Source organism: Saimiri boliviensis, chromosome 8, assembly GCF_048565385.1.
Source record: "Saimiri boliviensis isolate mSaiBol1 chromosome 8, mSaiBol1.pri, whole genome shotgun sequence".
In the NCBI taxonomy this organism is placed as follows: Eukaryota; Metazoa; Chordata; class Mammalia; order Primates; family Cebidae; genus Saimiri; species Saimiri boliviensis.
In genome coordinates this window covers 126,203,300-126,219,016 of record NC_133456.1, presented here as the reverse complement: position 1 = coordinate 126,219,016, position 15,717 = coordinate 126,203,300, and the positions used below count along the sequence as shown (strand labels likewise).

At 35.8% G+C, this 15,717-nt stretch overlaps 1 protein-coding gene across 25 annotated transcripts in view; it reads left to right on the top strand.

Annotated features, from left to right (window-relative positions):
- PARD3 (par-3 family cell polarity regulator) overlaps nucleotides 1-15,717 on the top strand; it is an 838,158-nt gene that overhangs the window by 436,007 nt on the left and 386,434 nt on the right. For all 25 annotated transcript variants that reach the window (XM_074405259.1, XM_074405258.1, XM_039478614.2 and 22 more), the window contains 4 exons: nucleotides 5,877-6,002; nucleotides 7,159-7,541; nucleotides 11,819-11,958; nucleotides 15,342-15,470. In XM_074405259.1, the coding sequence (XP_074261360.1) occupies nucleotides 5,877-6,002; nucleotides 7,159-7,541; nucleotides 11,819-11,958; nucleotides 15,342-15,470 (778 nt within the window). The remainder of the gene's footprint in view (nucleotides 1-5,876; nucleotides 6,003-7,158; nucleotides 7,542-11,818; nucleotides 11,959-15,341; nucleotides 15,471-15,717) is intronic.

Below are 15,717 nucleotides of genomic sequence, written 5' to 3'. Positions count from 1 at the left end.
AATGCAATTTAACTTTATTTGCCGAATCAATAGTCTTTTGACTGAAAGTTTTCAATTGTGCTTTCTTATCTGCAGACTCTTATAATAAAGAACTGTAACATATGCATTGGTTTTAGAGAGAAAATTTGCAGTTTACACTTACGTGAAATGAATCATGCTTCTTTAAATATAGCAGTATGACATGTGTGATTTCTGCTCTAATCTAAAGGAACTCTCCATTTTTATTTACCTTTTTGGCCTGCTTTATCTCATTCATTGAGATTTTTCTTAAAAAAAAAAATTAAGATTTAAGGTTTTAACTTGGTGTTCCTTTAAACTTTCTTCTTTTGGCATTCATGCTTTCAGTGGTCATAGTTTCTGGGCTTACGTAGGTAGTTACTGTCCCCCCATGGTCTGTACTCAGGGAGGTGAGAGGTTCTTGTTGATGAAACCCTATTCTGCCCACTCATATTCTGCTTTCCCTACCATTGTGGTGTTTATACTGTGTCAGCTTTTATTAAGATAAATTATAATCATTTCCATACAGCTGGGTAGCAGTTGTGGTAGTTTACATTAGCAACGCAAAACTCAGACTTACTCAGCCAATTTGGATGTCAATAAAACATTTGTTACTTATTTTCAGTTTTATCATTGGTTGTAATTTATAGTTAGAATTGAAAATGTTAACATGTGTGACTGCGTTTGTTTTAATTAAGTGTATAATTAGGCTAATGAACCTTGTAAAAATGTAGTGGTGCAATCCTTAATATAATCTAAGTAGTTAAATTTCTAATTATGCATCCGAAATCATGTGCAAAGATGCAGCATTTCAATGGCTTGCTTTGTGCTACTGTAGCCTTCCTTGTCTTATTTTTTTAAGAAACATTGTTCAAAAATGATGAAGTCTTGAAAGAAATATGTGTGTAACATACTTTTGTATTAGAAAAATTATTCAGAAGTGAGATTTGTATGCGATAGATGTAGTGTTTCCTTCTTTTTCAAATTTTGAAGAAAATACAGGAAACTAGAAAAGGAATAAATTTGGGGATGTTTCATATCTATCAGGAAAAATCCATTTGCTTGCAAAGCATAAAGCCTAGTAGGGTTTACCTTAGATTCATAAGGAAGGTAGAGGAGGTTCTGTTTCACAGAACCTCCTGTAGTCATTGTTTTGGGGGAGTGGGTGGGGACATAGTCTCGCTCTGTCACCCAGGCTGGAGGGCAGTGGCTCAGTCTTGGCTTACTGCAACCTCCACATGCTGGGTTCAAGTGATTCTCCTGCCTCAACCTCCTAAGTAGCTGGGACTACAGGCGCGTGCCACCACACTCATCTAATTTTTTAGAATAGATGGGGTTTCACCACATTAGCCAGGATGGTCTCGATCTCCTGGCCTTGTGATCCACCTGCCTCTCAAAATGCTGGGATCACAGGCGTGAGCCACCGTGCCCAGCCAGTCATTTCTTCTTAAGTGTACAGCACTCCACTAATAAGCGCCCAAGTCGTCTTACGTTTTTTCTCCTAGCATAGCCAATCTGGGGTTGTTCTGCCGCGGAACAATTCCCCAAACAGAGCTTACTCCAATTCCTCCTGTCCCGACACCTACCTTTTTTATTTTTTGCAAAGTGGTTTCTTAGGATGGAACATGGGTGCCCCAATAAGGAATTCTGGTATTAGCTGCCAAGAAGGAAAACTCTTCTTTCTACCACCATAACATGCCAAAAATGTTTAAACTTCGTTTGCTTTGATCACTTTCTCTGATAGAACTGTTGCGGCAGCCACACCCTAGGCAGTCAGTTCTTTGTTAGTTTAGAGCAAACTCTAATTTCTAGTCGAGTTTGCAAAATATAGCCCTAAAATTTAATTATAAATTTTTAATTATATTATTTGATATATTTTTAATTATATTATTTGATACAGCTTTAAGTTGAAAATGCGGGGTGTGGAAATTGTCTGTCTGTGAGCATACATTTTTTCAGGAAAGTGTCTCCTCTTACTACTTTTGATTTCCTTCTGAGGTTCTTTTCATTCTGAATCTAGCTGTTACAAGTTCAATTTTCGTGTGTGTGTGTGTGTGTGTGTGTGTGTGTGTGTGTGTGTGGTTTTTTTTTTTTTTTTTTTTTGATAGTTCATTCCCATTCTTTTGTAATCATTTTCACCTAGTGGAGTAAATGAGATAATTTTGCAGATTGTACCACTTTCCTTTTAAATTAATCCATTCTTTTTGAGAGAATGATTCTAATAGTGTGGTTAAGTACTTAAAAATCAGCAGGCTACTAACTTCACCTTAATTCAGTCTGTTCCCTTGATTCCCTGATCACTTGCTGTGTCAGTCAGGGTGAAGTTTTTCTCTTCTGCGGTCTTCTTACTCCCAGCCCCCCATCAGGTCTCTAGTACTGAGTAAAAGGAATGTGAGATTGTTAATGACTTTAACAATGTTGGTTCCTAAAGCCTCATTTAATAAATTTCTATTACATTTACTGTAAATGTATAGTGTGTTCATTTATGATTTGTAGCATTTATACTGTATGTTAGGATTACTGATGCATTTGGCCATAGATGAGGACATATTTATAATGACAATCATTCATGAAAAGAAACATAGTATACTTTTTTACTTTGGATTATTAGTCTAGAATGTTTAACAGAAAAAAACATACAGGTTTAAAACAGAAAAATTGAGATGAATATAAATCTATTCATCTGCTTATCTGAAAAAAGTTATTGACTTTTGAATTAAAGAGCAGATTTCAGCCGGGTACAGTGGCTCAAGCCCGTAATCTTAATACTTTTGGAAGCCCAAGGCAGGAGGATTACTTGAGTTCAGGAGTTCGAGACCAGCCTGGGAACCTGACTCGACCAAACAAACAAACTAGCCAGGGATCGTGGCACACCTCTGATCCCAGCTACTCAGGACACTGAGGCAGGAGGATTGCTTGAGCCTCGGGGTTTGAGCTTACAGTGAGCCATGATTGAGCTCACTATACCTCTAGCCTGGATGACAGAGCAAGATTCTGTCTCAAAAAAATTAAAATAAAGATAAGGTAAGGATTTCTAAATTATGCTATTTTAAACTGTCATAAATACTGAGAGGATGTATCCAAGATAGCTTTATAAATTTAAATAAATGATCAGTGCTAATTAACTGCTAAGTAATTTCCATTAAAGACTATATAGATAATATTTTTTTTTCTAAAAATGTTCTACGGGCTATTTTAGATTACACAAAATATTTCAGAATACATAAAAATGTACTGATTATTAGTCACTTTAGTTTGCAGTAACGTTGTAGTCATATTGAGAAATCACTTATGATTTCACCAATTAAAAACTCATTAACTGGAGTGAGTCTTGGTAGGGCATATTTTTACTACAAGGACTGAAAGCATACACATTCCCAAAGTGTGCTTGGTTTGTAGTGGTGACTTTTAACTACAGCTGTGCCACCTCACATGTGGTTCTGTTATGATTACCTGTGGGTGACTGAGACATTTTTTCCTTCAAGATTTTCTTTGAAAGTGAAGTGGTCAGATACCTTCTTCATGTTCTAGTGGTATCAATAACTAATTTAATTTGATTTCTTGTATTAATCTTCCTCATTTATTGGAACCATAGATATATCTTAACAATTCCTTAGATTCCTATAATAAAACACTTTGTTCAGCTGCAGATAGAAACAAACAGTAGGGAATCATAGAAAGATAAATTCTGCACATGATCACATTTAAACAATAAGTTAATTTTTGGTTTGGCATATTATGGAATCTCTTTCTCCCAAATATGAGCTGAGCATTAAGTTGCTCCTGAAGGTAAATCAGTGTACTTTATTCTTACCTTTAATTTGAGATAATTTTTTATCTTTAAATAGTTCTAATACATGACAGTAAGTAAGAATTACCTACATAATATTGCTTTTACTGGTCACTAATATTTTTAGACTCTTACAATAGTAGATGCTGATTCTCAACGGCTACAATTACAGTTCTTGCCAGTTGATAGGTTTGACTCGAGTAATGCTGCCTCCTTATATTTATTAATAAAAATTAGAATGAAATCAATGACCTTATAAATATTCATAAAGAAAACCCACAAAATAACAAGTGAAATAAGACTTTTGCCTGAGTTTAATTCATTTCAATTTTGTCCTATCTTTAGTAGAAATGATACTTTCATGAAGAAAGGATCTGAATCTAAATTCTGTTCACTTGTATTCTATTTTGCAAAAAGCTTTATAGAAATAGGAGACTTGTTTACCTCAGTTAAACTCAGTCATGCCTGCCTTCAGTTGTCGTTTATCAAGCTCTTACTACTAGCTAAATGCTTGAACTGTCGAATCTTAACGTTCTCTGCTAGGAGCTTACAATGCACTAATGGAGATAAGGTATGTATATAACAGAAGAGTGTGACATATGTCCATGGAACATATACAACAATTACCGGAAAAGTATAGAAGCAGCAGCTATCTATTTTGCCACATTTCTGGTGGAAAACATGTGCAGTTGACTGCAAGTTTCAATTCTCTTGGGAATCATATAGACATTATTTGAAAATTAGGGTATCTTCAATTTTAATTGATGCAGGATTCTCAATTTTGTGTCTGTCTAGGCATTTTTGTCTATTAGAACTGTGAAAGAAAATACAAATTTTGGAAGTGCCAAAAATAAGTTCTTATAAAAATTTTAATATCATGATACAAATTTATGCTAACCACGAAGTAATTAACAGCAATCAGGCCAGATGCACTGGCTCACACCTGTAATCCCAGCACTTTGGGAGGCCGAGGTAGGTGGATTACCTGAGGTCAGGAGTTTGAGAGCAGCCTGGCCAACATTGTGAAACCCTGTCTCTTCTAAAAGTACAAAAAAAATTAGCTGGGCATGGTGGTACATGCCTGTGATCCCAGCTACTCAGGAGGCTGAGTGAGGAGAATCGCTTGAACACAGAAGGCAGAAGTCGCAGTGAGCCAAGATTATGCCATTGCACTACAGCCTGGGCGACAAGAAGGAAACTCTGTCTCCAAACAAAATAAAATAAGAGTAAAAAAAATAATAAATAACAACAGTCAGAGCCAGGTTAAGACCCCTGTTGCTTATACTGTGATTTAAAGAAGTATTTCCTGTTTGTCCCAGTCTATATAGAATGTCCTGTCAGTTATGAAGTTGGTATTCTAGAGCAAGTATGGGATCTCTCAAAGGTCATTCACACTTTTCTTTCAACCTCAGTGAGTACATATATAGAAGAAATGAATGGTGATTGGCATTATTTGAACCTCTCACTGACGTTATTCTGATTGGTCATTTGTTTTTCAAAATGGGAATATTGACAATAAAAGAGTTACTTTTGGGAGTCCTAACAGGTTTGAAATTCACAATATTAAGCACTGTCAAATTCAAATGCAAAGCACAAAAACTCTTTTATTTCTGAAATCTTTCCTATTATCATTCTCAAACCTTCAGTGTGATGAGGTTAGCTTTTCCTCATTACCTTCACTTTCATAGAAAGATGGGGGTTGCAACTGTCTTTTAAGCTAGTGTACCAGCTGGCTTAAAACAGAAAATTGCCCAAGCCATTCACAAATACGTGCTTATCCATGCTCCACACTGCAATACCCACTCAACCATTAGGTGGGCTCTGTTAGGGGCGTTTGTAAATATAGAGAGTGTTATAGCTTGTTCTTGAAACATAATACTGATGAGCCAGAAAATGATTTCTAACGTTTATGGAAGGGATCTATTTTTACATATCATTTAAACTGTTGTGATTTTTTTTCTGTTGTTTAAAAATGTCTGAATAGTGATTTTAACACGCTCCTTTGTAAATATACCAGCATTAAAGTGGTAGGGCAGTGTGCATGGTGGAGATGTCACATGTGTAATCATTTGCATTCTTAATGTTCCAGAACCCTGGGGTTATTAGTAAAACGATTGGAGAAAGGTGGTAAAGCTGAACATGAAAATCTTTTTCATGAGAATGATTGCATTGTCAGGATTAATGATGGCGACCTTCGCAATAGAAGATTTGAACAGTAAGTGTGTGCTTGCTGCACTTCTTTCCTTACGTGCGTTGGGCACGACAGAGTGCAGTCAGTTGACATGCTTCAAACCACATGCCTGTGCTCTCAGCCTGTATACCGGAGAGAAATATTTTCTGCCATTAGCGTATAAAAATTTAATCATACTCATAGTAATTAATATCATTAGGCTGTATTTCAGAATGTCCTCTGATGGATATACTCTTCTTAAATAGTATGGCCCCCATTTCGGCTTTCAATTCTGCTGGTTCCTCACCTTTTGGAAAACTGACAGTGTGCCCATTTTTATCATACTTTAACTCACATTTCTGTCTTTGCTGCACACAGTTTCCCCAGATACAAAAAAGCAGATAAAGCTCCTTTGCAACTCAGTATTGGGTTGTATTCAGATATCCTTTGTCTTGATTCAGACCATTAGTCAATGAAAAACGTAAAAGTTGGCCAGTTCTTATAAAACAAGGCAGGAACAAACAGAACTCTTAAGGACTTGGAGTGAGACTTGACCAGGGAACCAGCATGAGAAAGAGCTCCTTCCCAGGCCGGTTGTATGGTTGCACTGTGACCCACAGCTGTCAGCATTTTGAATTATTAAGGTTGGATTTCTGTTCTTGAGATTTTTGCGTATACCAACTTAATAAATAATTAATAGTTACTTTCTATAGTCTTCTAAGTGTGTGTGTGTTTAAAAAAATTTAAATACACATCTAACCCATTCCAAGATTCTAGATATAATTATAATGCTATGTCTTCCTTTGAAAACTTACTAGTAAATATTTTATAATGTCTATAAGTTGTATTAGACAGTGTTGTAGAGAGAAGGTCGCATTTGGTTTCTGTTATTGAAATTATAATACCTCTGTTGAACTTAAAACATGTTTAATGACTTACAGTTGAGAGAACAGAATTTTTTCTATAGTTGTAGATAATTTTCTTATTTTTATTGAGAGAAGGAGAAATTTGTATTTGAAGAAACAGCTATTTGGAGATCAGAGCTGCAAACTTGATTGATAAATGAGTTATTAGAATTTTGCTTTTCAGTTTCAACAGCTTGTCAGTTCCTATTGCTTAATTAGTATACTTAATTAAGCTCATAATATCTTCTAGTCTGACAGTCTTAATTTGCTGATTTTCTATTCTTTCTCAAACCCAGAGCACAACATATGTTTCGCCAAGCCATGCGTACACCCATCATTTGGTTCCATGTGGTTCCTGCAGCAAATAAAGAGCAGTACGAACAACTATCCCAAAGTGAGAAGAACAATTATTATTCAAGCCGCTTTAGCCCTGACAGCCAGTATATTGACAACAGGAGTGTGAACAGTGCAGGGCTTCACACGGTGCAGAGAGCACCCCGATTGAACCACTCGCCTGAGCAGATAGACTCTCACTCAAGACTACCTCATAGCGCGCACCCCTTGGGAAAACCGCCATCCGCTCCGGCCCCAGCACCTCAGAATGTATTTAGTACGACTATAAGCAGTGGTTATAACACCAAAAAAATAGGCAAGAGGCTTAATATCCAGCTTAAGAAAGGTACGACCTATCTTGTTTTTGTTTTATGGAATTTCTTTTCCTTCCTTAGTAGCAGCACACAGGAGTAGAAATGGAATTTATTTTAAAAGTCAGCCTACTAACCCAAAGCATCCTGAATTTTATCCCATTATTTTGTGAAAGAACCGATACATATTTTTAAAGCTACTTACCTTTTAACATATTTAAAATTGTATTTCTTATATATCTTAGGTTTATTTTGCCATGTAGAAATTAAAATGTAAAAGTGCAGAGAATAAGACTTTAAAATATGTCTATGAGAAGAAGATAGCAGTTACTACTGCAGTAAAATTTTTGCTTGGAATGAAAATGGTTTCAGGACATTGATATCAAATGCAGAGCAGGAGTCAGGATCTGACCATTTTGACTGCCCCACTTGCTGTCTGAATACAGCCCTCAAAGAGAACTTCAGAGGTCGTGTACTTGAGTCCAGTATTTGCTATGGGGAGTGACCCATTTGTGTGAGGTTCATAGTAGGTTGCTGAGAAGCCAGGCCATTGCTTCTTGTCTTTTGTTTTCTTGTATTACTGCATTACTTCCCTTTCGTTTTTCTTTTCCTTCTCTCTTTTTTTTTTTTTTTTGAGACAGGGTCTTGCTTTGTTGCCCACGCTGCATACGTTGCGGTGGCGCAGTCATAGCTCTCCGTAGCCCCCAGCATCCTACGTCAGTCTTCTAAGTGCTGGGTCTACAGGCGTGCGCCGCCACATCTCATTTTAACATTTTGCAGTGGTGGAGTCTTGCCATGTTGCTCAGGTTGATCTGGAACTCTTGGCCTCACATAGTTTTTCTGCCTCAGCCTCCCAGAGTGCTGGGGTTGTGGGAGTAAGCCACCATACACAGCCCTGCTTCTCTTTCTTATGGTGATGTGAAAGTCACGATGGCGATTACTGATTCCTCATGCGTCTTCCATCAATTTATGTGTTTTAGTACCCTTCCTGTGTATAGTGGATCCCTGCATATAGAGAGCATGCTCTTGCAGTTTGCCTCCTTCAAAGTTCAGTGCAAACTCTTGGACCTGACATTATGGTTTTCACCCAGTGTTTCCAGGTACCAAGATACAGTTCTACTGTTCATGATCCATTTTAGCTGAGCATTTTCATATATTTTTAAATCATGTCTTTCAAAATGGTATTATTATAAAGAATATATATCTTTTATGGACTCAACCAACAACTCTTACAGTTGGACGGAAACGATTCCAAGAGGGGTTCATTATTTCCTCAGGTCACATGGCTGTGGGCCAATGTTTTCCATATCTGGATATTCAGACCATTCTTCTTTCCGTGTGGGGTAGCATTTACAAGGTTGTAAACTCTGAGACTGCTTTCTCCTTTCTCAATTGTATTCTTTCATTGAACTTTATGTGAACCACAAGTTTCTTGTTTCTGGTTACTGGCTTTTAAGCTCTAAATACTTGGTTGACATGATCAGGAGTTGACAGCTTGCCTCCTTGCAAACACAGAGGCATATCAACAGAAATCCCTTTAGCTCTGTCAATTCCTAAATGAGAGAAATATCACATCCTCTTTCCTGCTTTTGCTTTACTTAAATCACAGGCCCTTGTTTTTAACCAAAAAAATGTCAAGACCCACAAATAGAGTTGTATAAAAATTAAAATTCTGTGTGAGATCTCTCAATAAAGTACACAAAAATAAAAGTACACAAAAATAAAAAAAAAATAAATAAAGGTACACAGAATAAAAAATACTTTGCTTCACCACTATCATAAAGATACTGGTTCATAAATATCTTTGACTTTTTATACTGATAACAGCAATATTCATTTAGTTAATTACAGTTCTTCAAAAATTAGGATATTTGACAAATTATCATATAACATGAACTTTTCAAATGAGGTGATTTGGCATTAAAAGTACCATTGTTCTGAATACAGATACTATTTTAATAGCATTTAATGAAAAATATGATTGCATTTACACAAGCTAATTTAGAAAGACTATGCTTAATCACTGGAAGTACAAACAATGGTTTTAAGTGTTTTTCACACCTTGAGTAATGTTAATGATATAGAGTCCCATAGATCTAACTTGATTTTAATTTACCAACTGTGAGAATGTATGACCAAAAGCACATGCTGCCTGTGCATGCTGCCAATGCTTACAAATATTTTATACAAAAATTATGTTTACTATAAATGTGGAGAAGAATGCTGATTATCTTTGATGAGGACTAAATATATATATTTTAATAATAATGATTGTAGAATTGAACAGGCTTTTCTTGTAGCTAGCAGATTTCTTTTAATTTTTTAAAATTTTTTAATTTTTATTTTTTTACCAGTTACTGCATTTCTTAGTGAAGTACATTAAAAATAGGGTGTGTCAGTATTAAACTTCAGATTGAGTTCAAAGTGAGCTAATGGGCTTTGAGTGGCAGCAATTCTTCAAAAACTGGGATCAACTCTTAGTAAACAAAAGATACCAGTATAATGATTCTTTGGCCTAATTTTGGAGCTATATTATATAACATGACAGTAGACTAGCCCCAGTATACTTGTTTCCATAATTATGATTTCTTAATATTTATTGCCTTTTTGGCATTCTCAAATACCCTGCTCTTTTGTAGAAATTAGTTTTTTAATAAAGTCAGAGGAGAAGGTCAGTAATCTGTTTCAGTCAGTTCAAAATGTTTTGTTGGCTTTGTTAAATGAAATTGATATCTACTTACCTTTCCTTGAAAGGTCATTGCCTGAATTTTTAGCTTACAGATTTAGGGGTTATTGCTGATATTTTAATAGTATTGAGGTTCCTATAACAGCATTCATAGTTAATAGAAATTACTATTGCAAAAGGAGAATAATTTAGAATTCTTTCTTAATAATGTTATTGCAAGTCATTAGTTTTGTGAAAGCAGAGATAATGGAAAAGTCTCCGCTGAACAGTTACAAACATTTCATATGAACAATATGCCATTCAGGTCTTCAGCATGGAAGACATCAGAAATTAATAGTCCAGGCACCTTAAAGGGACTTCAGACTAGAAGTAAATGGATACCTTGTTTGATGTTCAGAGTATTGATTGTAGTTTTTGCTACAGGAATAATTTTGGAGTTTTTTTCTGTATTTCTCCTTTAATGTTTCTTTAATCTACATTTTTATTCACCCATTTTTTGTTCACTTTTATACTTTTCATTACAGTTTTATTCTGAGTGCTGTAACAGATTAATGTGCTCTTTTCTAGATTTTTCACCTTTACAGATCTCTTTATTCTTCCCATAATGATCAAATACTTGCCTTAACATTAGTTTAACTGAAATGGAAACTAATATCTTAAAAAGTAACTTTTTAAAAAAGCTTAGGTAGAAATCATTATTAGAAGTATTCTAAAAATTTTGTGATTCATTAGAAATGTATCATCATCTTCACAGTTTTTCCTGGGCACACTTTGACTTATTGCATGTTGATTCTAGTGACATACAAACCCTTTTCTGCATTGTATTGAGCATATAAGACTGCCTGTCAATAAAGCTGCCAAAGAAATGAGAATTTAAATTCTGTGACTTAGCAGAGTAATTTATAAATGCATCATTCATTTAGTACCTTTAAACATAATATGATGATCCCCAGATTTGATAGTCGTGATCTGAGATGGATTCTTCACTGAGTAATTTGCCTTTTTTGGGAGTGGTGGTTTGGGAAGGAAATATATGTAGTAAGATTTAGGTGAATTAGAAGTGAACTAGGCAAAGATATTATGGTTCATGGTTTATCCTCTTAGTAAATTGCTTTGAATAATTATGATTTTGGGGGAAGTTTCATTACCTATATCTAGAGATATCGTTCATTTCACTATTCTTTTCCATCTCCCTGGACATCTTTGTCTCCCTTGCTTGTACCCTTAAAATTTGGATGTCATTATTGCACAATAATATTTGAGTTTTGAGATACTGTGGGTCTTAACCGAAGTTTTTTTGTTTCTTCATGTAGTGAATTTTCTATTCAAAGATTATATTGATTTAAAAACCTTGAGCAGTCATATTTATATATTAACTTCCATCTGTCTTTGAGAAGATTGCTGCTTCTTCTTAGATTAATAACTGTTGATATGTAAACCATTTAAACCTTCCACAGTTTAGTCTATTTTGAAAAATTTATCACAACTTTTAAAGTGTTAGATGAAATGTGGACCACTGTGAAAGTTATAAAATGTCAAGTTGAGGTAGAGTCTGCTAGTGCAATACACCTGTAAAATTCAAGGTATCTCGTTTTATTGACTTTTCTCCCCCTGTCACATACTTAGGTACAGAAGGTTTGGGATTCAGCATCACTTCTAGAGACGTAACAATTGGTGGCTCAGCTCCAATCTATGTGAAAAACATCCTCCCCCGGGGGGCGGCCATTCAGGATGGCCGACTTAAGGCAGGAGACAGACTTATAGAGGTAAGTGACATCCCCAAGTAACATGTTCCCTAATTCCTGAAATGTTCCATTTCCAGGAGCCAACTTTTAAAAACATTTTCATAAAATATAAAATTAAATTATATACATTTTAGCAGAAGTGTATGTCACTGAATGTTGTGTTTCTATTTTACATTTACATTTTCCATGTTATCTTTTTTACATGTTTTTAATTGTTAAAATTTTTCATAGAGTCTCACTGTGTTGCCCCAGCTGGTCTTGAATTGCTGGCCTTAAGTGACCCTCCTGCCTCTCAGTATGCTGGGATTACAGGTGTGAGCTGTCATGCCCAATCCCTCTTTTTTTTTTTTTTTTTTGAGACGGAGTTTTGCTCTTGTTACCCAGGCTGGAGTGCAATGGCGCGATCTCGGCTCACCGCAACCTCCGCCTCCTGGGTTCAGGCAATTCTCCTGCCTCAGCCTCCTGAGTAGCTGGGATTACAGGCACGCGCCACCATGCCCAGCTAATTTTTTGTATTTTTAGTAGAGACGGGGTTTCACCATGTTGACCAGGATGGTCTCGATCTCTTGACCTTGTGATCCACCCGCCTCGGCCTCCCAAAGTGCTGGGATTACAGGCTTGAGCCACCGCGCCCAGCGCCCAATCCCTTTTTCCACGTTATTTGATGAGAAATTCTTTACATTTAGTTTTTTTTTTTTTTTTTTAAGGGAGATAGAGTCTCACTGTGTTGCCCAGGCTGGAGTGCAGTGGCACAATCTCGGCTCACTGCGGCTTTCACCTTCTGGGTTCAAGTGATTCTCCTGCCTCAGCCTCCCTGGTAGCTGGGACTATAGGTGTGCTCCATGACATCCAGCTAATTTTTTTTATTTTTCATAGAGACAGGGTTTCACTACATTGGCTAGGCTGGTCTCGAACTCCTGACCTCAAGTGATCTGCCTACCTTGGCTTCCCAGAATGCTGGGATTCTAGACGTGAACCACCATGCCCAGCCCCATTTAGTTTAGGTATAAATTTTTAGTTACTCAGACATTGAGTTTATTAGGTAACATTCTGTCAAATAAAATGTCTATAAGGTTACATTTCTAGGTGGCTTTATATTTATGTCTGGCAATATGGAAATGTTATCCACTTTGTATTCAGAACAGAGACAGATGAAATAAATGAAAGCGTGTGTCTGGGTAAGAGGAGCAAGGAAATCTTGAAGTGGCAGCATGGAGAATGAATTGAGACCTAAGAGTCAAATGTCAGCAAAGAAAAGAAAAATTGTTTTTGAAATTTTTTTTTCTGTCTTCTGAGTTTGGGTTCATTGGTATTTGAAGATGCTTTAGAAATACATAAACCTACATAATTTGTGTTTGTATGATGATTTGTACATAAAGGAGAAAAGGAATATTGAAAAATATATTTTTAGCCATTTTTGTTAGTTTTTTTTCTGAGAAAATATAGTCTGTATTTTTATTAGCAGATATTGTGTTTCCTAATTAACTAGTATTCAAATAGTAATGCTAAGGTAAACTTTTATCACATTTTTCTTTTTTCTTATAGTTTCGTATGTGGTTTCTGTCTCTTCAGGTTGAGTTCTCCTGAAGAATTTTTGTGAAGTAGGGGAGGATAGGGATAATTTCCATATTTTTTTCCATCTACATTTTGGGCCTAAATTCTTTAAATTGTATTCCCACTGTTTGGTCTTGTGCGTGTGACAACATATTTTAAATGGCACTGTTAGAAGCTAAATAACAGATGTTTGAGTACAGATTATGTTTAGGGTCCTGCTTCCTGAAAAGGCTGCTTGTCCTGGGGGTATAAATTGAGTGGTACATTAGCCCACGTCTGTAGTCATAGCTCCTTTTATTTGTAAGAGTGTCTGCTGGGACTCGAATTCAGTCCTCCTGTCTTCTGAGTCCAAAAAAATATGTCTACCCTTTCAGCCTCTCTCCCTCTTTTCTTCTAAAGATAATTGCTTTATTGTTGAATCACTTTTTCTTTTATCACATAATCACTTTCCCTTCAACATATTAGAAAAACTTTTTTATTTTAAAGCAGTGAAGAAGACCTGTGCTCTGTATTGTCATTAGAGTTAGGCCTTGTTTCTGTAGCTCTCAGCTTTGTCTTAAAATGGAAACCTCATTTTTGCATGTTTTAAGCCTAACCTCCTAGTACCTATAGTGGTAGCTATACAATATTAATACTTTTAGGCATTTTCTCTGAATGTCCAAATATTTAGAATCCTACAAAGAAAAAAGTATCAAGTGACTTCATTGTCTGTATATATATATATATATATATATATTTTTTTTTTTTTCACTTCCTTTTGTTTGAGTACAAATTATGTTTAGGGTCCTGCCTTTTCAAAGGCTGCTTGTCCTTGGGGTATAAATTGAGTGGTACATTAGCCCACGTCTGCAGTTGTAGCTTGTTTTATTTGTAAGAGTCTCTGCTGGGACTCGGATTCCATCCTCCTGTCTGCAATTCCTTAATAGTAGTTCCTTAAGCTGTATGAGGTTGACTTTTTCGAAGGTGAAATGTTCCAAAACATATTTTAACTACAGGAAAATTTTGATACTGCTGTTTAAGTTATAAACTTATTTGCCTTGGACAAAAAGTCCTTTTTGTCTAAAAAGGAAAATGTAGAATACCTTTTAAAGGAAACATACGCTCTTATTTCTGTGGAATATATGGTGCTTTTGATAATGATGTTGTACTTCCTGGGAGATACAAGATTCCCTAGGAATAAGTTGTTTTAACTTTTTCCCTGTTTTGAAGTCTCTCATAACATTGAAAAAATTTCAGGTGAAATATTGCTTCCCTGCTAAAAATATTATTATTTTGTAGTTGTGTTTCTTTAATGTTTACCTTTAGAGGTAAAACATTTTCTTTATATTTCTTTATATTTGTCAGTAAAACTTCACTGAAAGTGAAAATACTATACCAAAATATTTTTCGATGTGTTTTTATTACCCTTTTTAAGAGCAACACCTATTTTGATATAAGAAATCCTATGATGCACAAAGCCATCAAAATATCTTAGTTCTAAGCCAGTAAGTTTTGTGTTAATTTGACATTTTTGAAATATTTATTACTTGTTACTTCTCAATGCCCTGGTGTTGGTCACTTTGGGTTTAATGATGAACACTGAAAGACTGACCACTTCCTCTCTTCTAGATATCGGGTCTTAGTTTCTTTATTAGCCACAAAACCTCGGTGATTCCCAGATCATGACAGAATTGTACATGAAATGAGTTATGTTCCATAGCAGATATGGCCAGTCTGAGAGAGAGAGAGAGAGAGAGAGAGAGAGAGAGAGAGAGAGAGTGTGTGTGTGTGTGTGTGTGTGTGTGTTTGTTTCTGTTACTTGTTTGCACAGGATTATAGCTGAAAACTTTTTTGTTGTTGTTTTGTTTTAGGTAAATGGAGTAGATTTAGCGGGCAAATCCCAAGAGGAAGTTGTTTCCCTGTTGAGAAGCACCAAGATGGAAGGAACTGTGAGCCTTCTGGTCTTTCGCCAGGAAGACGCCTTCCACCCAAGGGAACTGGTGTGTAAATTTAGAGTAGATGAAAGATTTCTGATGTGCAGCAGCCAGGGGTCTGAATTAGTTACCTGATGGCAAATGTTTATTGAGACATTTTCCACGGAGTTTCTATATCTTATATTTCTTTCAGCCCTTATTGAATACAAACACTCTTTTCTCTAATACTTCCTTAGTTTCCGAAATGGATATCCACAGTAATGAATGGAGGGGTATTTAAACATCTGACTGAAGGGATATTTTTGAGGGCATC